Source organism: Oryctolagus cuniculus, chromosome 2 (assembly GCF_964237555.1).
Source record: "Oryctolagus cuniculus chromosome 2, mOryCun1.1, whole genome shotgun sequence".
Classification (NCBI taxonomy): domain Eukaryota; kingdom Metazoa; phylum Chordata; class Mammalia; order Lagomorpha; family Leporidae; genus Oryctolagus; species Oryctolagus cuniculus.
In genome coordinates, this window is record NC_091433.1 from 3,418,277 (window position 1) to 3,438,318 (window position 20,042).

At 65.2% G+C, this 20,042-nt stretch overlaps 1 protein-coding gene across 3 annotated transcripts in view; it reads right to left on the reverse strand.

Moving 5' to 3' along the window:
* Positions 1 to 19,805, reverse strand: part of MAN2B2 (mannosidase alpha class 2B member 2) — a 31,360-nt gene extending 11,555 nt beyond the window's left edge. The window contains exons 1-11 of one of the 3 annotated variants that reach the window (XM_070069562.1): positions 19,607 to 19,805; positions 17,554 to 17,700; positions 14,999 to 15,104; positions 11,597 to 11,769; positions 10,579 to 10,688; positions 8,972 to 9,149; positions 8,071 to 8,269; positions 5,221 to 5,411; positions 4,341 to 4,512; positions 3,877 to 4,004; positions 2,619 to 2,875 (exon numbers count right to left, since the gene is read on the reverse strand). In XM_070069562.1, the coding sequence (XP_069925663.1) occupies positions 2,619 to 2,875; positions 3,877 to 4,004; positions 4,341 to 4,512; positions 5,221 to 5,411; positions 8,071 to 8,269; positions 8,972 to 9,149; positions 10,579 to 10,688; positions 11,597 to 11,769; positions 14,999 to 15,104; positions 17,554 to 17,700; positions 19,607 to 19,741 (1,796 nt within the window). In that variant the 5' untranslated portion in view covers positions 19,742 to 19,805. Of the gene's footprint in view, positions 1 to 2,618; positions 2,876 to 3,876; positions 4,005 to 4,340; positions 4,513 to 5,220; positions 5,412 to 8,070; positions 8,270 to 8,971; positions 9,150 to 10,578; positions 10,689 to 11,596; positions 11,864 to 14,998; positions 15,105 to 17,553; positions 17,701 to 19,606 lie in introns of those variants that run through there. The other 2 variants (XM_070069561.1, XM_070069560.1) reach the window with 2 other exon arrangements.
* Positions 19,806 to 20,042: the final 237 nt, after the last annotated feature.

Below are 20,042 nucleotides of genomic sequence, written 5' to 3' on the forward strand. Positions count from 1 at the left end.
GGGGGCGGAGGCGGGTGACGGTTCGGCAAGGGGCTCTTCCTGGGGTGACCAACGGTCTGAAGTGGACTTGTGACGGACGCACGAGTGTATGAAGGAGCTATAAGCTCGTGGCTCCGGCATCTGAGAGGGGGCCCTGCAGCCACCAGCAGCTGGGGCTGGCGTGGGTGTGGGAGCCTGCCTTCGCGTCGTCTCCCGGGTTCCGGGATTCCTTGCAAGGCTGGAGCCCTGGCTGCAGGTCTCATCCCGGAGCCTCGGTGCAGAGCTGAGGCCCCTCTCTCAATTCTCCCCTCCGCCCGCCGCGGCCCCCGCTGCACAGCGTATCCTGCTGGGGCCTGGGGAGCTTGTAACGCACACCGCTGGCCTCGCGCAGCTCAAAACCCAGGGCCACGGGGCAGGGGCTCTGGCGCTGAAGATGCTGGCCTGGGGGCGCAGGCAGCTGAGCGGCACCCCCTGCTGGCAAGGGGGACCCACAAGGAGGCAGGCCCTGCCGGTGTCTGTGGTGGGGTGGGGGTGGGGTGGGCTGGGGCAGAAACAGAGCAGACTCCGGCTCCACCTTCCCCAGCCAGGCCACAGAGGCCCAGACCCTGCCGGGGCCCCGCCTGTTTCTGCTGCCCCCCTGGCCACGGGGGCCGCTGTTGGCCCCTCTCTCAGAACCCAGGGGGAACGCTGAGCACACCTAAGGGACCCATCGGAGAGAGGGAGCTCCCGGTGCCCTGAGGGCACAGGGCTGCCCACAGGGAGCTCGGCCTGAGTGTGGTGGGCACCCACCCCGGCACAACCACGCCTCTTCCCCCACCCTTCCCACTGTACACGCTCCTGGTAGCGTGGCACCAGGGACAGAGTGGTGGGGCAGAGGCAGCCGGGGTTCACAACTGGCAAGGACGGGGCTGGTCCCAAACCTGCTGCAGGGCTCCTAGGTGTCAGCTGCTTCTCCCACTGCCCAAGGACAGCTGCTGAGTGAGTGAAATATGAAGGAACCACTGGATCATGGTGGGTGGGCTGGGAGGAGGGTAGATGGATAGATGGGCAGGTGGACTGGGAGGTGGGTAGATGGATAGATGGGCAGGTGGACTGGGAGGTGGGTAGATGGATAGATGGACGGGTGGACTGGGAGGTGGGTAGATGAATGGATGGGCGGGCAGATGGACTGGGAGGTGGGTAGATGGATAGATGGGCGGGTGGACTGGGAGGTGGGTAGATGGATAGATGTGGGGGTGGACTGGGAGGTGGGTAGGTGGATGCATGGGGGGCGGGTGTAGATGGGTGAATGGGAGCATGAAGTCAGTGAGCAGACAGGTGAGGGTATGGGCAGCCGGCGGGCAGATGTGGGAGTGGACGGATGGATAGGGAGAGAGGGTAGATGGACAAATGGATTGATGAGGGGTGGGCGGAGGTGGAGGGAGGGTGAGTGGATGGGTGGGGGTGGGAGGAGGTGGAGGGAGGGTGAGTGGATGATGGGGGGGAGGTGGATGGAGGGTGAGTGAATGATGGGGGGGGAGGTGGAGGGAGGGTGAGTGGATGATGGGGAGGAGGTGGAGGGAGGGTGAGTGGATGGGTGGGGGTGGGAGGAGGTGGAGGGAGGGTGAGTGGATGATGGGGGGTGGGAGGAGGTGGAGGGAGGGTGAGTGGATGATGGGGGGGAGGTGGAGGGAGGGTGAGTGGATGATGGGGGGTGGGAGGAGGTGGATGGAGGGTGAGTGGATGGGGGGTGGAGGTGGAAGGAGGGTGAGTGGATGATGGGGGGGTGGAGGTGGAGGGAGGGTGAGTGGATGATGGGGGGTGGGAGGAGGTGGATGGAGGGTGAGTGGATGATGGGGGGGGAGGTGGATGGAGGGTGAGTGAATGATGGGGGTGGGAGGAGGTGGAGGGAGGGTGAGTGGATGATGGGGGGGAGGTGGATGGAGGGTGAGTGGATGATGGGGGGGAGGTGGAGGGAGGGTGAGTGGATGGGGGGTGGAGGTGGATGGAGGGTGAGTGGATGGGTGGGGGTGGGAGGAGGTGGATGGAGGGTGAGTGGATGGGTGGGGGGTGGGAGGAGGTGGATGGAGGGTGAGTGGATGATGGGGGTGGGAGGTGGAGGGAGGGTGAGTGGATGATGGGGGGGAGGTGGATGGAGGGTGAGTGGATGATGGGGGGTGGAGGTGGAGGGAGGGTGAGTGGATGATGGGGGGGAGGTGGAGGGAGGGTGAGTGGATGGGGGGTGGAGGTGGAGGGAGGGTGAGTGGATGATGGGGGGGTGGAGGTGGAGGGAGGGTGAGTGGATGATGGGGGTGGGAGGAGGTGGAGGGAGGGTGAGTGGATGGGGGGTGGAAGGAGGTGGATGGAGAGTGAGTGAATGATGGGGGGGAGGTGGATGGAGGGTGAGTGGATGATGGGGGGTGGGAGGAGGTGGAGGGAGGGTGAGTGGATGATGGGGGATGGGAGGAGGTGGATGGAGGGTGAGTGGATGGGTGGGGGTGGGTGGAGGTGGATGGAGGGTGAGTGGATGGGTGGGGGTGGGCGGAGGTGGAGGGAGGGTGAGTGGATGGGTGGGGGTGGGCGGAGGTGGATGGAGGGTGAGTGGATGGGTGGGGGTGGGCGGAGGTGGATGGGGGCCCGGGAGGCCGGCGTGCGCTCACCTCTCGCGGACGCTGTTCATCAGGCCAGTGTCCAGGTCCAGCAGCACGGTGTAGCAGTCATTCCCCACGGGCAGCAGGCGCCCGTGGCCGCCCCGTCCCCTCAGCCGGCGGCCGAGCCGGCGGACGGCAGCCTGCTCCGCGGCGCCCTCCTGGGCCTCTGCAGCCGGCCTGATGCTGTAGTGCCGGTAGCTGAGGCCCGGGATGGTGGTCAGGAGCAGCAGGTCATACGCGTCCGGGGCCTTGGTCGAGCTCTGCACCTGCAAGGCGGGCGGGGCCGGGGCCTCAGTCTCCCCGAGGCGCCCGGCGGGCTGTGCACTCCCCAGGGGCACGGCTGCGTCTTCACGGCTCTCCCCGGGGTCCTTCTCTGCTTTTGGCCAGTGACCAGCTGCCCGTCCTGCTCCTGCCCCGAGCCCATCACTCCCACAGTCCTCTGGGGCTCCCTCAGGCTCACCTGACCCCAGCAGGGCAGGCTGGCAGAGCTCAGCAGGTGCACCCCTCCAGCAACACCTGCACCTGAGCCCCCCACCCCGAGTCCGCGGCCCCCTCCAACCTGCCCCCACCTGGAGGACACGGCCTGGCCTCAGCTTGTCTACGAGGTGGCCCCAGCCCCCAGGCTTGCTCCAGCTGTCCCCGCCCACCTGCCCTCTTCCTGCCCCTACTTAGAGCCCTGAAGGGCAGATCTCTGCTGGGCATGTCCCCAGCCTCTAGGGTGGCCCTGGCACGCTCACCAGTGGGGAAGGGGGCTCTGGGTGGGGGCTGCCAGCACCCCCACCCCCACTGTTCTCCTGCCCCTCCCTTTGCCAAACTGAGCCACGGGACCCAGCCCCTGGAGCCCCCAGCCCACCCTGCAATGCTGCACGTGAGGGCTGTGCAGGGTCCAGGAGGGCCCCGGGCAGTGCCTGGTGAAGGTCAGGTGCTGCTGCCCTTCTCCACCTCCCTGGGCGGGTCGGGCGGGTCGGCCGTGTCAGCCGTGTCGGCCGTGGCGGTGGAAGGGGCCACGCTGGACATCGGGGTGGCGCTGAGAACAGAGCCCAGGCCCCCCGGGGCCAGCACGCCCATCAAAGCACCCCGTTAAGACGGCCGAGGGCCCTTCCACCAGCACGAGGGGGAATCGATGGAAAAGCAGCGTCAAACGACGAGGTAGCTTTGGTGTGAAAAGTCCGAAATCCACGAGCAGCTCATTAAAACACGTTTTCCACGAACTTCCGGAACGTCAGCCAGCAACAGCGAACAGCGGTGTCTCCGCCCCTCCCCGTACCTGTGCGGGCACCGGGCGGCCCGACTCGTCCGTGACGCTGACTCTGGAGAAGCTGATGGTCAGGGAGATGACCGTGGTCACCGTCCAGCCCAGTGGGTTGTAGATGGCGGCAGTGAGTCCTGCAGGCCCTGCGCCCAGAGAGAGCAGGCCTGACCTGCTGCCGCCCGCCTCACTGGACCCCACCCTGGGTGCAGTCTGATCGCCCCGGCCACCCAGGATGATGGTGGCCGTGCACACGGGACCCTCCTGGTCAAAGAGGCTGCCCCGGGGGCACGGATGTGCAGCCAGGCTGAGCTGGGCCAGGGTGGGAGCCAGGGCCAGGGTGGGATGGGTCCAAGGGCCCCAGCTCACGCCACAGCCAAGAGCTCCTTGGGAACGTGGGTTGAGCGGCCCGGGGCACCCAGGTCCCTCCCGGTGCTCTTCCTAGAAGAGGCTCCCGGCTTCCCCCCAGGGGCCTGGCTCACCCGTGCCGGCCACGGGGGCTGTCCAGGGCTCTGCCGCCGTGGGCCGGAGCCTGTCCAGGACGATGGAGGCCATGAGCTTGCGCACACTCAGCATCCCGGCAGTCAGGTGCTCCACGTACATGTCTCTCACCTTCGGGGACTCGGTGCCAGTGATGGCGTCGTGGTGCTGCACCTGCGGCAACCCCCACGGGGAGCAGGGACGGGGTCAGGACACCTACCCCGCCCGCGCTGGCTCCTGCTCCCTCTCACCCGGTGCCCGGGAGGAGGTGGGAGCGCCCCAGGAGAGGCCGGAGAACTTGCCCAAGTCTCCCTGACCCCGTCCACGGAGAGCCCGCCCGAGTCCCCGCCTCTCGCTTCCTTCCCGGGACTGCATCGTCCCATACGTGCAGCAGGCGTGTTGCAGCCGTGCACTGCGTCTGTACGCCCCCGCGCGGAGTGCAGGCAGAGCCCCCGTCACACGGGGAGACCCAGGCTCCGCAGGCGCCTGGTGCGTGTGCCTATCTGTGCCAGCACAGCGCCACCTCCCCAGCGTGCCCCCCTGGGAAGTGAGCATGCCCAGCCACCTGGCCCTTTCTGAGTGACTCAGGACACGGCACAGGACTTCTCGGTCCCCCGCACAGAGGGGGTGCCTGCGACTGGAGATTCGGGAAGGACCTGCTGGGTGGCAGCCACGGTGACGAGCGGGTGACATGAATTATCCCACCCGACCACCTGCCACCCCTCTGGGCGAGGGCACTGTTCGCACTGCACGGGGAGGAATCTGGATCTCTGACCCAGCCTTGTGACCCAGGGGGGCCTCCAGTGTCCCGGGGCTGGGAGGACTTGCTAGGGCGGGGTGGGACACGGGAGCGCCTAGTCCCGCCAAGAGGTGGGCACTTACCTCCGAGACCGCCCAGCGGAGCTGCCGGAGCTGCTGCAGGGCCCAGGCCGGGTCCAGAGTCCCCGTGGGCGCCGGCCACATGTAGCGCGTGAACATGGACTCCCCGGCATGTAGCAGGGCACTGGCTCGCCGCGCCAGCCCCTTGAGGCCACTGCGGGACGTGTAGAAGCCTGTCCAGGCCTGGAACTCTTCTGGGAGACAAGGGGAGGCAGTGAGACCCCGACGCCTGGCCCTGGACACGCAGAGGAAGCTCAGGCCACCGAGGCCCGGGGTCTGCGGCTCTCCCAGGGAGGCAGCCTGGGTGGGCGGTGGTCCTGGGACTCATGGCTCCAGGCCCAGGACTTCTCTCCCAGCCAAACCAGCAATGGTGCGGGGAGCCCTGGTGAGAGGCTGGGGCGGTGCAGGGCTGCGTGCTGGAGGGTCAGGGTCAGAGACGAGCTCAGGGTGGACGTGGGAGGCCAGGGGCAGCCAGGAGAGCCGGGCCTGGAAAGGGCAGGCAGGCCCCACCGGAAGGGGAGCCCTGGGGCGGGGTCGCTCCAGCAGCAGGCGGTGGGCAGGTGGGAGGGGCAGCGGGCTGAGACCCCAGGTAGACAAAAGAGGGGGGCAGCCGAGCAGGGCCGTGGTCTTCATCCAGCTTCTCTGCCAATCCTCCCAAGAACCCACTTTGCTGAAGACAAAACAGGGCTCGAGACGAGCAGCGTCGGCCCCCAGCCGCTGCCGTGCAGGGAGGGGCTGCACCCCAAACCCAGCTCCTCCAGACGGCTTGGCCCACGCCATCTTCCCCGGGGAGGCCCCAGGCTGGGCCTGGGGGTGCGGTCTTGGCCTCCCTCCTGCCATGACTGTGGACAGAGGGGCCGGGCTGTGGCCAGGGCCCCGGGGATGACGTCATAGTTATTAACAGCCCAGCAGGCGGCAGCTTCCCTTGTCTCACTGCGTTTCTGAAACAACCCAGTGGGTGGGGCCCTGCCGCTGGCCCAGACGCACCTTTGTTTTGTTTTGTTTTGTTTTGTTTTGTTTTGTTTTGTTTTTCCTTCATATTCTGGTGAAGGAATGCAGTCCCTGAGCTTGTGACTGCCCACGTGTCCGGTGTCTGTCTGACACGTGTATGACATGTCTGGTGTCTGTCTGACATGTGTATATGTCTGATGTCTGTCCTACACGTGTATGACGTGTCTGGTGTCTGTCTGACACATGTATGACATGTCTGGTGTCTGTTCTACACGTGTATGACGTGTCTGGTGTCTGTCAGACATGTGTATGACGTGTCTGGTGTCTGTCAGACATGTGTATGACATGTCTGATGCCTGTCTGACATGTGTACATGTCTGGTGTCTGTCCAACACGTGTATGACATGTCTGATGTCTGTCCTACATGTGTACATGTCTGGTGTCTGTCCGACACGTGTATGACATGTCTGGTGTCTGTCTGACACGTATATGACGTGCCTGGTGTCTGTCCTACATGTGTATGATGTGTCTGATGTCTGTCCTACATATGTATGACATGTCTGGTGTCTGTCGTACACGTGTATGACATGTCTGATGCCTGTCTGACACGTGTACATGTCTGATGTCTGTCCGACATGTGTATGACGTGTCTGGTGTCTGTCTGACACGTATATGACATGTCTGGTGTCTGACACGTATATGACGTGTCCGGAGTCTGTCCGACACGTGTATGACATGTCTGGTGTCTGTCCTACACGTGTATGACGTGTCTGGTGTCTGTCCGACACGTGTATGTTGGCGACTGGGCGCTCCAGAGCCTGGCCTCGAGGAGGCGGCAGAGGCCTGGGCCGTGCCCAGGGTGGCCTGCCCTCCCTGGCCGGCGGCACAATGCAGGTGCAGGGTCTGCAGGGGCAGAACCCACGCTGAGGCCCAGGGAGCAGGGGCTCCAGGCTGCCGGTGGGGGGACCGCAGCTGCTGAGTTGGGCAGAACCGTGCTCTGCCCTCCTGACACAGCCACGCTGCCAAGCGCGCTCCCGGGGACCCGCGCTGACGTCCGAGACCCGGCCCCCAGGCCCACCCCGCCTCCTTACAGGGCCACCTGCAACCTCCTCTGAAAGCCCAGACCAGAGGCCAGCACCGTGGCGGAGCAAGTAAAGCCCCAGCCTGCAGGGCCGGCATTCCATATGGGCACCAGTTCGAGTCCCGGCTGCTCCACTTCTGATCCAGCTCTCTGCTGTGGCCTGGGAAAGCAGTAGAGGATGGCCCAAGTCCTGGGCCCCTGCACCCGTGTGGGAGACCCAGAAGAAGCTCCCGGCTCCTGGCTTCGGCTTGGCCCAGTTCTGGCTGTTGCAACCACTTGGGGAGTGAACTAGTGGATGGAAGACCTCTCTCTCTGTCTGAACCCTCTGTAACTCCGACTTCCCAATAATTAAATAAATCTTAAGGAAACCTAGGCCATCAGAGTGGACGGCCTCAGGCGGGAGGGTGTAGTTCCTGCCCTCGTCTGTCATCAGAGTGGACGGCCTCTCGCCTTGAGACCCTCGGCACCAGGCGCGGGGACCCAGCTTTGGTAGCAGCCCCAGCTGTGTCCCCAGTTTGAGGCTGGGCCGTGTCTGCAATGGCCTGCCCACTGAACGTACGGGCAAGGTCCCGCGCCCACGCAGTTAAAGGAGGGAGCCCAGGCCTGGGGGATGCTCGGCAGGTGTCTGCCGATCTCGGTGCCAATGCTCAGGCAGAGGAGTGGGGGGGGCTCCCGGGGGCCCCGTGCAGGCGGCACTGAGGTCAGGCCTGTGGGAAGCAGCCAGGACGTCCAGGTGGGGCGAGCAGGTGGGCCCAGCACAGGGCCTGCCCGGGGCCCCCGCAGGCTTGGTGGGCAGTCTGCGCCCTCCCTGGGGCTCATACCTGAGGAGTAGGGCAGGAAGTCGTGGTGGTCCCGGACACGCCAGGTGACATTGAGGGCGTGCAGAGCCTGGAAGTAGTCGGCCAGCGTGGCGTACTGCACCGTGACCCCCAGCTCGGCCGCCCGGCTGTTGATGTGGCCCAGCAGGGGGTCCATGTTGGCAAACTGCACCGAGGCGTTGAAGAACTGCTTGTCGCATCCCTGCGGGCCAGACAGGGGTGCTGCCCTGAGCTTCCGGCCATGGAGCCAACCGGGGCTCCACGCCAGCGCCCGTGGCTGGCGCCAGCGGGCGGCTCTGACAGGCCGGCTGTGTTAGGGCCCAGGTCTGGGAACCAGTGTGAACACCGACTCCGCCCCTTCCTCCCACCCTGCCCGGTGGCCTCAGGACCATCCCCTAACTTCTCTGGACCTCGGCTTCCTCAAGTCCCAGCAGCCCTGCCTCCTGGGCGTGGTGGTGCCAGGTAGGTGGGTGAGACAGCGCCTGGCACACAGTGGGTGCCCGTGAGAGGCTGGTGATGAGGGTGACAAGGTGGGGTGGAGCCCCTGGGGGCCTCATTCTGACCCCACGTGGAGCACAGGAAGCAGGAACCATTCCTGGCCCCAGAGGAAGGCGCGCGGGGACTAGGGAGGGAGACGGGATTGGGGCCTGGCCTCAGCCCCACGCGCTGGGGTGGGGAGGGAGGGGTGCAGGGTGGCGGCTGGAGGCTGGCATTGGGGAGGGGCTGTCGGGTGGGTGGTGGGGGTGACCCGGGGAGGGGCTGTCGGGTGGGTGGGGTGAGGCCCTGGAGAATGATGGAGCTTCGAGGGCCTGGATGGAAACCGACTTGGGTGTAGCTGGACGCGAGCCCAGGTGGTCCTGGGTGCAGGGGCTGGATGCCCCCAGGGCCTGGGACCCCGCCTTACCCAGGGCCAGAGGACGTGCGGGGTGCGGAACCAGGCAGCTCGCTGCTTCACGTTGGCCACCAGGGTCTCGGCGTAGAGCTGGACGTTGGCGGGGGTGACAGGCTCACTCATGTTGGGGTACACCCCATCCCGGGGCGGCTCTGGGAAGACGGCCACGCCATTCCAGTAAAACCCTGACCTGCAGGAGGGGAGGGGGTTGGGGGAGAGCTCAGCAGCTCTGCACACGGCAGGGCTGAGGCTGGGGCCGCCTGTGGCCCCATGTGGCCCCAGCCCGCCCCCACCAGCTGCCACGCGGAGCCCTCCGCCTCTGCTCCCCACTCTCTGGAGCTCTGATGCTGACCAGGTGAGACCTGCCTGCCCACGCCCTCCTCCGGTCACCTCCCTGCTCAGAGCTGGGGTCTCAGGACCCCCAGAAGGCTCGGGCTGGGGTGAGATTCTCGCCTTGGTACAAAACGTGGGAGGTGGCCAAAGCTCAGTAGTCTGGAGAGAGGTCCGCCCACTGATTCACTGCCCAGTGCCCACAACAGGCAGGCCTGGGCCAGCCTGGAGTCAGAAGACTTATCTGGGCCTCCCACATGGGTGCCAGGCCCCGGGCACTTGAGCTTCCTGGGATGCATTAGCAGGGAGCTGGGGCAGAAGTGGAGGAGGGGCCGGCGCTGTGGTGTAGTGGGTGAAGTCGCTGCCCGCAGTGCCGGCATCCCATATGGGTGCTGGTTCGAGACCCGGCTGCTCCACTTCCAATGCAGCTCCCTGCTGTGGCCTGGGAAAGCAGTGGAGGATGGCCCAAGTCCTCGGGCCTCTGCAGCCGCGTGGGAGACCCAGAGGAAGCTCCTGGCTTCAGATCGGCACAGCTCCACCTGTTGCGGCCATCCGGGGAGTGAACCAGTGGATGGAAGACCTTTCTCCCTCTTTCTCTGCCTCTCCTTTCTCTGTGTAACTGACTTTCAAGTAAAATAAATAAACCGGGAATGGGAGGCGGTGGCACAGATGCAGTCCCCATGACCGTGAGGAGAGGGGCGTGGCCCACAGCTTCGCCCCGTGACCCCTTCCACCTCCCACACCTCCTGCCTGCTTCCTTGTGATCCCTTGAGCGCCGTGGCTGGGGCGGGGATGAACCCTCGTGCCCAGCCCCCCCCCAACAAAGCCAGCCTGTGCCGGGGGGCTCCCTTCCCAACCACATCATCCCAGACACCCCCCCCCCCCTTAGCTGGAACCCGCACACTCCACGCCCAGGTGGGAGGAGGCAGGAGCAGCTGTCACCACGCCGACCAGCAGAGGTGATGGGCCGTGGAAGGCGGCCCCGGCATCAGCATTCGGCTGCCTCGCGTTGCCCGGAGCAGGGAGGGACCCGGCAGGGCAGGGCCAGGCTGTGAGCCTCCCGGGAGGCAGCGTGAGGAGCTGGCCCCTTAGAGAACCCTGCACCAGGACAGGCGGCGCTCGGGGCCCCCGCACCCCCGAATCGCCGGCTGGGGCCCTTGGCTGGGGGCCTGAGCCTGTTTCTTCATTTGGACAAAGGGGGTCCTGACAGGACCCCGTCTGTTGGGGAGGCCTTACAGTGACTGGGAAGGCGCGCGTGGACGCCGGGGGCAGCTGCACAGGGCACGCACCTGTTGGAGAAGGGGATGTGGGAGGGGGTGCAGTAGCTGTACTGGTCCATGACGTGCGTGAAGATCTGCTCGGGCAGCGACCGGGACCCTCGCCACACGAACTGCAGCGCCTGCAGGCCCGGGGACACAGGCTGAGGCCCAGGGCAGTGCCCGCCTCCCGACCGGGCTCTCCTGCCTGCCCTCGCCTGCCCCTCGCGCAGCCTTCCACCACTAGAGCTCCCTCTCCCGCCTCCTCCCGCCCCTCCCAGAGCCACACGGGAGGTGCCGCTCACTCCTCCGGCCCACTCCCGGAGCGGGCTCACTCCAGCTCTGCTGGGACCCTGCCAGGGAGGCCGAGAGCCGGCTACCCCTGCCCGAGTGACAAGAGTGCTTGGGACCAGAGCAGGGCTGGGCCCAGGGACCGCACGCAAACCCTGGCTTCTGCGTGAGAGGTGGGGAGAGCCACACCTGCCGAAGGTGAGGCAGAGCCGACCCAGGAGGGAGGCTCAGGGCTCAGCACGGCCTGGCAGGGCTCTCTTGCCACCTAGAGATTGGGGCTAGGGCTCCAGGCCCGGTGCTTCTGAGTGCACGCCCACAGGCAGCACCTTCTGTTTACTCTAAGGCAGTGAAGGGTGACTGGTACTTGGCCCCAGCCTGGGGCGAGCTCTAGACGCCTGCAGTTTACGGCTGCGGTTTTAGGCCCCTGTAGGCAGCCAGAAGGCCTAGAGTCACCCTGCCTCCATAGCCCTTCCCCCAGCTCAAAGCGCCCAGCCTGGCTGCAGACCTCCGGCCACTGATCGCTGGGTGTGGCTCTGCCCTGGTCCCTGGGGAGGCTCAGGCCACGCCCAGCCCAGCTGCGGGGGGGGGGCAGGGAGGGGTCTTGAAGCAGGAGTGTCCTGGTGGGGCTGTGACTCCGGGAGAAGTGAGCTGTGTGGGAGGAGAGGGCAGCCCCGGCACAGGAAAGGCTGGGGGAGGACAGCCTGGCGGCTGGTGCGGGGCTCTGGCCTGCGCCCCGGCTCTCCATGCAGCGTGGACCCACCTGGGCCTCTTGCATGGCGTCCTTCAGGTCGTAGTCTATCCGGGAGATGAGGTGCGCGTTGAAGCCGGCCAGGGCAAACAGGGTGGGGGTCGTGGCAGAGGCGCCGAATGGGTCGACGTGCCAGGAGAACCTGGGCCGGATGCCGAACGTCTCGTACAGAAACCCATGTCCTTCTGCAAACAACGGAAGCTCGCTGGTGGGCGGGACCGGGTCCCCAGAACCCTGCGCTGTTGGCGGCTCGAAGGATTTCATTTCCAACTTTACTTTTAAAAACGATGCATTTGTTTATTTGAACACAGGGTGACAGAGAGAGAAGGTGAGAGAAAGATGGTCCGACCCACTGATTCCCTCCTCAAATGACCGCAACGGCCAGGGCTGGGCCGGGCTGAAGCCAGGAACCTGCAGCTCCTTCCTGGTCTCCCCTGCAGGTGGCCAGGCCCGAGCAGGTGGGCCGCCCTCACTCTCTTCCCAGCCGCGACACAGGCAGTGGGATCAGAAGTGCAGCAGCCGGAACGGGAGCCGGTGCGGGCACCCCGATATAGGATGCCAGTGTCACCAGCGGCGGTGTAACCTGCCGTGCCACAACGCCAGCCCCTAATTTGCACGTTTAAATGCGAACGTGAGATTTGCGCCTTGCCCATTTCTGGGGGCACGCGGGAGCAGAACGACTCCACCTGCCCGGCAGAGCCCCTGCCCCCGAAACACGGGCTCCCGGCAGAGCCCCTGCCCCCGAAACACGGGCTCCCGGCAGAGCCCCTGCCCCCGAAACACGGGCTCCCAGCCAGCCCCGGCCCCCGGCCCCACGTTCTGCTCTGTCCTTCTTCTTTTTAAAGATTGATGCGTTTATTTATGCCCAAGGCAGAGTGACAGGGAGAGCAAGAGGCAGAGAAACCCCAGTGCTTGCGCCATGGCTGCGCCCTCCAGGGTGTGCGTGAGCAGGAAGCGGGTTTGCAAGTGCAGTGGGGTCGGCAGCCCAGGCGCTCTGATACGGACGCGGGCGTCACAGGGAGAGGACAGGAAGCAGGGTCACAGCCGGAGACGGAGGAGGGCAGCGGCCGACAACGACCGCGCAAAGCGGCCGCTCCCAGCCGTCCGGGGCTGCCGTGCGCGGTGGCTTCCCAGGGAGGGCAGACGACCTAAGCTCTGCTTCCGTGACTCCAGGCACAAACCTGCCCCAGGAACCTGCCCCGGGGTCTCCCTTACAAACACACCGCACCCACCGGCCACGGGCAGGGCGGTCCTGAGTCACGCAGGCTGCAGCTGAACCCCACCCAGGCCGCGCCGGCCAACGGGGCGCTGGGGAGCCTCTCTGTCGTCAGAAACGGGATCGGTGCTCAGGCTCAGGAACCGATTCCCGCGGAGCCCCCGGCGCCGACGTCCCACCCCAGGTTTTTGTAACACAGCAGCGTACCTGCTGCACCAAACGCTACGCCCGTGTGAGTTTTCGGTACAGGCTGCGCCCTATCAAAGGCTAACGCACACCCGGGAGGCAGTGATGGTGGCTCAAGTGCTTCGTCCCTGTCACCCACGTGGGGACTTGGATGGAGCTCTGGGCTCCTGGCCGCAGCCTGGCACACTCCGGGCTGCTGTGGGCATTTGGGGAGTGAGTCAGTGCATGGAAGACCTCTCTCCACTTCTAATAAAACACAAATTTTGGGGCTGTGGTGTAGTGGGTAAAGCCACAGCCTGCAGTGCCGGCATCCCATATGGGTGCCGGTTCAAGTCCTGGCTGCTCCTCTTCCGATCCAGCTCTCTGTTGATGGCCTGGAAAAGCAGCGAAAGATGATCCAAGAGCTTGGGTCCCTGCATCCATGTGGGAGACCCGGAAGAAGCTCCTGGCTTCAGCCTGGCCCAGTCCTCGCTGTTTGGGCCAACTAGGGGGTGAACCAGCAGATGGAGGACTTCTCTGTCTCTCCCTCTCTCTGATTTTCAAATAAATAAATAAATCTTCTTTAAAAGAAATTTTAAAAACCAGCTCACTTTAAACAACAACTCCCAGAGAAAGGGATGTGAAGGCCTGGGAAGAGGGGTGTGGCTGGGACCCCAGCTTCCAGGTGGAATGGCCATGCCCAGGGGCTGGGTGACGCCTGGAAATCAGGCGGTGGGACACCGAGGCAGGGGAAGACCCCAGGCCAGGGAGGGGCGGAGGGAGAGCGTGCTGAGAACATCCCGGACGAGTCCCCTCCGCCCGGGCCCGCGCTGTGATGGCCGTGGACCCGGAGCTCCCGCCGCCAGTCCCGGCCACCTGCCCTGCAGCCACGCCCCTCCTCTGGGTCTCAGGCTCTGCAACTGCAAAGCGAGACTGAGAGCCGCGGGGCTTCCTCAGCTCCCTGCCCGGGGGACCTGGCGGCGGGGCTGCGGCGGGAGCACTGGGCAAACGGTGAGCAACGCGGCCGCACTCTGGGTGCGCAGCCGAGGTGGGGCGGTGACAGTGACAACGGTGATGGTGACGTGGACTGGTGATGGTGGTGGTGCAGGTAGTGGTGGCAATGGTGGTGTTGGTGATGGTGGTGGTGGTGGCAATGGTGATGGTGATGTGGACTGGTGATGGGGGTGGTGGTGGCAACGGTGGATTGGTGATGGCGGTGGTGGTGGCAATGGTGGTGTTGGTGGTGGGGTAGCACTGGTATGGGGTGGTGACAGTGGCAGTGGTGATGGTGACGTGGATTGGTGATGGTGGTGACGGTGACAATGGTGATGGTGACGTGGAGGTGGTGATGGTGGTGGTGCAGGTAGTGGTGGCAATGGTGGTGTTGGTGATGGTGGTGGTGGCACTGGTATGGGGTGGTGACAGTGGCAGTGGTGACAGTGGCAGTGTTGGTGATGGTGGTGGTGGCACTGGTATGGGGTGGTGACAGTGGCAGTGGTGACAGTGACGGTGGTGGTAATGGTGGTGGAGTCAGTATTTGTGACACGGATGGTGGATTGGTGATGGCGGTGGTGGTGGCAATGGTGGTGTTGGTGATGGTGGTGGCACTGGTATGGGGTGGTGACAGTGGCAGTGGTGACAGTGACGGTGGTGGTAATGGTGGTGGAGTCAGTACTTGTGACACGGATGGTGGATTGGTGATGGTGGCAACGACGGAGGCAGTGGTGGTGATGATGGTGGGGCTGAAGGCAGCTAACACCAGGGAACCACCCATTCCACCAGAAACGCTCTGTTTAACTGCCCCAGCGTGAACCTCACACACCCCTTGGAAGGAACCACGACCGTCAGACTCCCCGGCGGGGAGTGCGTGAGCCACAGTGCGGCTACGCCCCCTGCCCAGGGTCCCAGGGCTGGGGGCTGGCAGCGTCCAGACGCGGCAGGCCAGGAGTCCACGCTCTCGCCCCCTCCCAGAGCCCAGCCCTGCGCGCCCACGCCCTGCCCGGCCCGGCCGGGTGCCCAGGGCCCTGACACACCTGTGAGCTGCAGGATCTGGTCGTCCAAGTGCGTCACGGCCTCATCGTGCATCACCTGGCCCCCGAGGACGAACTCCAGGCGCCCTTCCTGCAGGAGCTGGCGGACCTTGCACGGGCGCAGGGGAGGCGGCGCGTGGGGCCTGGGGCACGGCCCTCACCGCCCCGTCCTCTCGAAGCGTTCACCCAGCCTCCTCCGCAGCGCCAGGACACGGATGCCCTGGCTGCACCGTCCGGCCCTCCCCCCCGGAAAACACCCCCCCCCCAGGCCGGCACTCGACGTGCACGTGTGGCCACGGAGAAAGGCCACAGAAGTGGACTCACAGGATAAGTTGATGTCAGTGCAAAAATCTGAAATCCATGCGTACTTTTTTTTTTTTTTAAGATTTATTTATTTATTTGAGAGGCAGAGGAAGAGGCAGAGAGAGAGAGGTCTTCCATCCGCTGGTTCACTCCCCAAATGGCTGTGACGGCCGGAGCTGGTCCAGGCTGAAGCCAGGAGCCAGGAGCTTCTTCCGGGTCTCCCGCATGCATGCAGGGGCCCAAGGACTTGAGCCATCTTCTACTGCTATCCCAGGCCACAGCAGAGAGATGGATGGGAAGTGGAGCAGCCGGGTCTAGAACTGGCACCCATATGGGATGCTGGTGCTGTAGCTGGTGGCTTTACCCGCTACGCCACAGCAGGAAATTCTTTCGTAATACACATTTCCACAGATTTTTTTTTTAACAGGTAGAGTTAGACAGTGAGAGAGAGAGACAGAGAGAAAGGTCTTCCTTTTCCATTTGTTCACCCCCCAAATAGCTGCTACGGCAGACGTGCTGCGCCGCTCCGAAGCCAGGAGCCAGGTGCTTTTTCCTGGTCTCCCATGGGGTGCAGGGCCCAAGCACTTGGGCCATCCTCCACTGCACTCCCTGGCCACAGCAGAGAGCTGGCCTGGAAGAGGGGCAACCGGGACAGAACCAGCATCCTGACCGGGACTAGAACCTGGGGTGCCGGTGCCGGAGGCAGAGGATTAGCCTAGTGAGCCACGGCGCCGGCCTCCACAGATGTTTTGAAAACCTCTCATGGGTCTTCATCCTGGTCTGGCATGGATTAAAATTAAATTTTTTAAAAATAGTTACTGGCTGGTTCCTTTTTTTTTTTTTTTTTTTAATAATTACTGGGGCTGGTGCCGACATCCCATATGACTGTCGGTTTGAGTCCCGGCTGCTCCTCTTCTGATCCAGCTCCCTGCTAACGTGCCTGGGAAAGCAGTGGAAGATGCCCAAGTCCTTGGGCCCCTGCACCCACGTGGGAGACCCGGAGGAAGCTCCTGGCTCCTGGCTCCAGATCAGCCCAGCTCCAGCCATGGTGGCCATCTGGGGAGTGAACCATCGGATGGAAGACCTCTCTCTCTGCCTCTCCTCTCTCTCTCTCTTTGCCTCTCCTTCTCTCTCTGTGTAACTTTGACTTTCAAATAAATAAATCTTAAAAAAAAAAAACCAAAAAAACAAAAAAGTGGAGTGGAGGCCTGAACACACACCCGACACGGGCTGTGTGTTAATTGCTGGCGCCTGTCCCAGGGACGCGCCAACACGGACTCATCGCTTCCTCCTCGACCAACTCGCCGTGAGTGCACCCACGCTTTTACCCTGGAGAGAACTCAAACTTACAAAGATGCTGCCGGAACAGCACAAAGAACTCCCCTGCCCCCGTCCCGGAGTCCCGCGCCGCCGCCGTCCTCGGACACTGTCACCCCTCCTCCCCGCCCCCACCAGGCAGCGTCCACGCGCCGCACCCACGGTGGTCCCGTCCAGCGCTGCACAGCCCTCAGCCCTGCCTCTCCCTTCACCCGCGATTCTGCAGGCCGGCCCTGCGCCAGGCCGTGTGCCCCCGGGTCTCTCCCAGGCCCCCGCCTGGCCACACCTCTCTGGAAGACAGGCCACGTGTAGAAGTGCCGCCCACCCCGCAGGCAGCAAGGGGCCGTCCGAGGTCGGGCTCCCTGACTGCCCAGGCTGCAGGCACAGCTCCAGCAGTACCAGGCCGACGGCCCACTCTGCCGACTCAGCCTCGGGCCTTGGGCGGGTGGCGCCGCCCTGGGGGAGGGGGGACGTCGGGGAGGAAGGGGCGAGGAGCTGCTGGGCGTGCTTTAGGTGCTGGGCCTCTGAGCAGGCGAGGTCACCCCTGGGAGCGGCCTGCTGCAGCCGCAGCCCGGGCCATCGACCCCTGCCCGGGGCAGCAGCCAGCCAGCCACACAGGTGAGAGGACGGGGGCGGGGGCTCCGGGCCATGGGGGGAGTGCCCAGCGGTGGGGCGGCGCCCGTCTGCACCAGCTGGATCTGCCTCTTGGGGATGCCCGGCTGGGGAGCCGCAGCTGGCTTGTTTTCCAAGATGAGCCGGAAGGGGGCGGCTTTGCAAATACCCTCTCTCCAGGCGTGCACCTGCCCACAGCCTTGGAAGCAGAGGATCCCGCCAACAGCCCACACAGCCAGAACCCCGGTGAGCCTCCCGCCTGGGGCTGCTCCTCTCTCGCGGCCTCTGCCTGGGCCAGCCCGGCCGACCGCCGTCACTAGCCTTACCTGGCGCTTCTGCCGGTCCGAGGCGATGCTGTCCCACCACAGCCGGAAGAACTCCTGCTCCACGGCAATGAACTTGCGCTGCTGCCCGTGCGCCAGCTCCTCCACCACGGTGCTGTACACGTTGGCCGCGTACGCCCGCAGGCTCTCCTGGGGAGGGGGCACCACCGTATCAGCTCCCACCTCTGGGGGCCCCACGGGGTCTGGCCCCGGGGAGCAAAGATGAAAGTCCAGCGAGACCCAGTGTCGTGTCCCCAGCCAGGGGCAGGGTCTGTGCCCTGCCCGTCTTCACTGCTCCCACCTCTGCCCTTTGCTGAGGAGGGGGCTCCCGGGGGAGGGCAGAGGTGCACAGAGGGTGGGGCAGCTGCCCGCAGGGGTGTGGCCTGGTGACCCGAGAGGGCCTGCTCGGGCTGAGATGGGGAGAGCGGTGGCTGGGAGCGCAGTGGTGCAGCCGCCTGTCCCCGCCGCGGCTGGGCCCGGGGCACGGGCATCTCAGGAATGGAGAGGAGGTGCCACACTGGGCCAGGCACCAGCCTCCCCTCGGTTTGTTCTTCTGGAAACTGGGAGGGGCAGGAATGCTTCTCCCAACTCCTTCTTTTTCTGTTTTAAAGACTTATTTCCAGGGCCGGTGCTGTGGCACAGCGGGTTAAGCCATGGCCTGCAGCGCCGGCTTCCCACAAGGGCGCCGGTTCCGGGCCTGGCTGCTGCACTTCCGATTCGGCTCCCTGCTGCTGTGTCTGGGAAAGCAGCGGAGACGGCCCACGTCCCTGGGCCCCTGCGCCCACGTGGGAGACCCCCAGGAGGCTCCTGGCTTTGGCCTGGCCCAGCCCTGGTCACTGCAGCCATTTGGAGAGTGAACCAGCAGATGGAAGGTCTCTCTCTCTCTCTGTCTGTAACTCTGCTCTCAAATGAATGAATAAATAAATTCATTAAAAAAACCCTCATTTCCTTATTTGAAAGGCAGAATGACCGAGAGAGAGAAGGAAATATTTTCCATCCGCTGGTTCACTCCTCAAATGGCCGCAACAGCCATGTCTGGGCAGGAAGAAACCAGGAGCCCGACTCTACCTCGTCTCCCCGGGGTGCAGGGCCCAGCACCGGGGTCATCCTCCGCTGCTTTCCCAGGGCAGGAGCAGGGAGCTGGCGCGGAAGCAAGCGGCCAGGACCGACTTGGCGCCCGTACGGGATGCCAGCGTCGCCAGCAGTGGCTTAACCGGCTGCACCCCAACGCCGGCCCCTGCTTCTCCCGCCCTCTAAGCCCCTCCACTGGGGGGTCTCCGCCCAGAGATGCGCCCTGGGAGCGGATACCTCGCGTGGCCCCAAGTCCTCTCCTGTCTCTGCTCATCACTGCCCTGCTGTCGCACACGGACCTCCTCTAACCCCAGCACGGGGGTCTTGTTTGTGTACTTGGCCGTTTCGGGGCGGGGGAGGGCAGGTGCTGCGCTTCCAGCGCCTACCTCGGAGACCTCAGGATCGGGGTCCTCTCTCTGAACTCTCACCACACATCATTCATTCATTCATTCATTCACCCACTCTGGGGCAGGTGAGGATCAAGGAACAAAGAGGGACCGAACGCTGCGGGTTCTGGGAGGCGGCTTTCTGGGCAGCAGGCACAGCCAGTGTAAGGGCCCTGTGGCCAGCGTGGCCGGCGGGGTGCTGGGCTCTGCCTCCTTCAGAGCAGTGGGAGCCACTGGCGCCACGTGACTCCTAACAGCGCTGGAGGCCTCGGACATGCTGATGGAGGTGGGGCTGGCCCTCCCCCCAGCACAGGACGCCCTGTACTGCTGTCAGCAGACAGGAGGGGACACTAGGGCCCAGCACGCCAGGTCCTTGCCCGAGGTCCCGAGCACAGCCCCGCCCCCAAAGCCTGTCCCCTGGGGGCAGGGGCCAGCCTGGCCAGCCGCCCAGCTGTCACCTGACATCCACTTGCCTGCAGCCTGCCCACTCCCTCCGGCCCCAGGCTGCCCTGGCAAAGCTGAGGTTGGGGCAGCGCCGGCCCTGGCTCGGCGCCCCTAGCTGCAGCCCGCACCGGGGTCCCGGGTGGGGGGGGCCCTACCTCGACCGTGTAGACCCAGCCCACGTCCATGTGGCTGTGCGGCACCACGAAGACGCGCAGGGGGCCCGCGGCCCGGGTCGCCGGCGGCCGCAGCGCCAGCAGCAGCAGCAGCAGGAGCAGGAGCGGCGGCCCCATCCCGGCGGCGGGACAGGCGCGGGACAGGCGCGGGACAGGCGCGGGACAGGCCCGGGCGCCGGGGAGAGCCGGCTTCCGGGTCCCGGGGCGGGCGCGCTCCCTGCCCGGCTCCGCCTCTGCCGCCGCGTCCGGGCGGTGCCCGCGCCGCGCTGCCGGAAGCCGGCTCTCCGGGCGCCTGCTGCAGGTGCAGCTCCCTCGCGGGGCACCCGCGGCGGCCTGGCCTCGCCTCCAGCCCCTGGGTCTTGGGTTTGAAGCCGGGCGGGGCCCAGGCGCGCTCTATGCCCCCCGGGCTCCTCCGTGG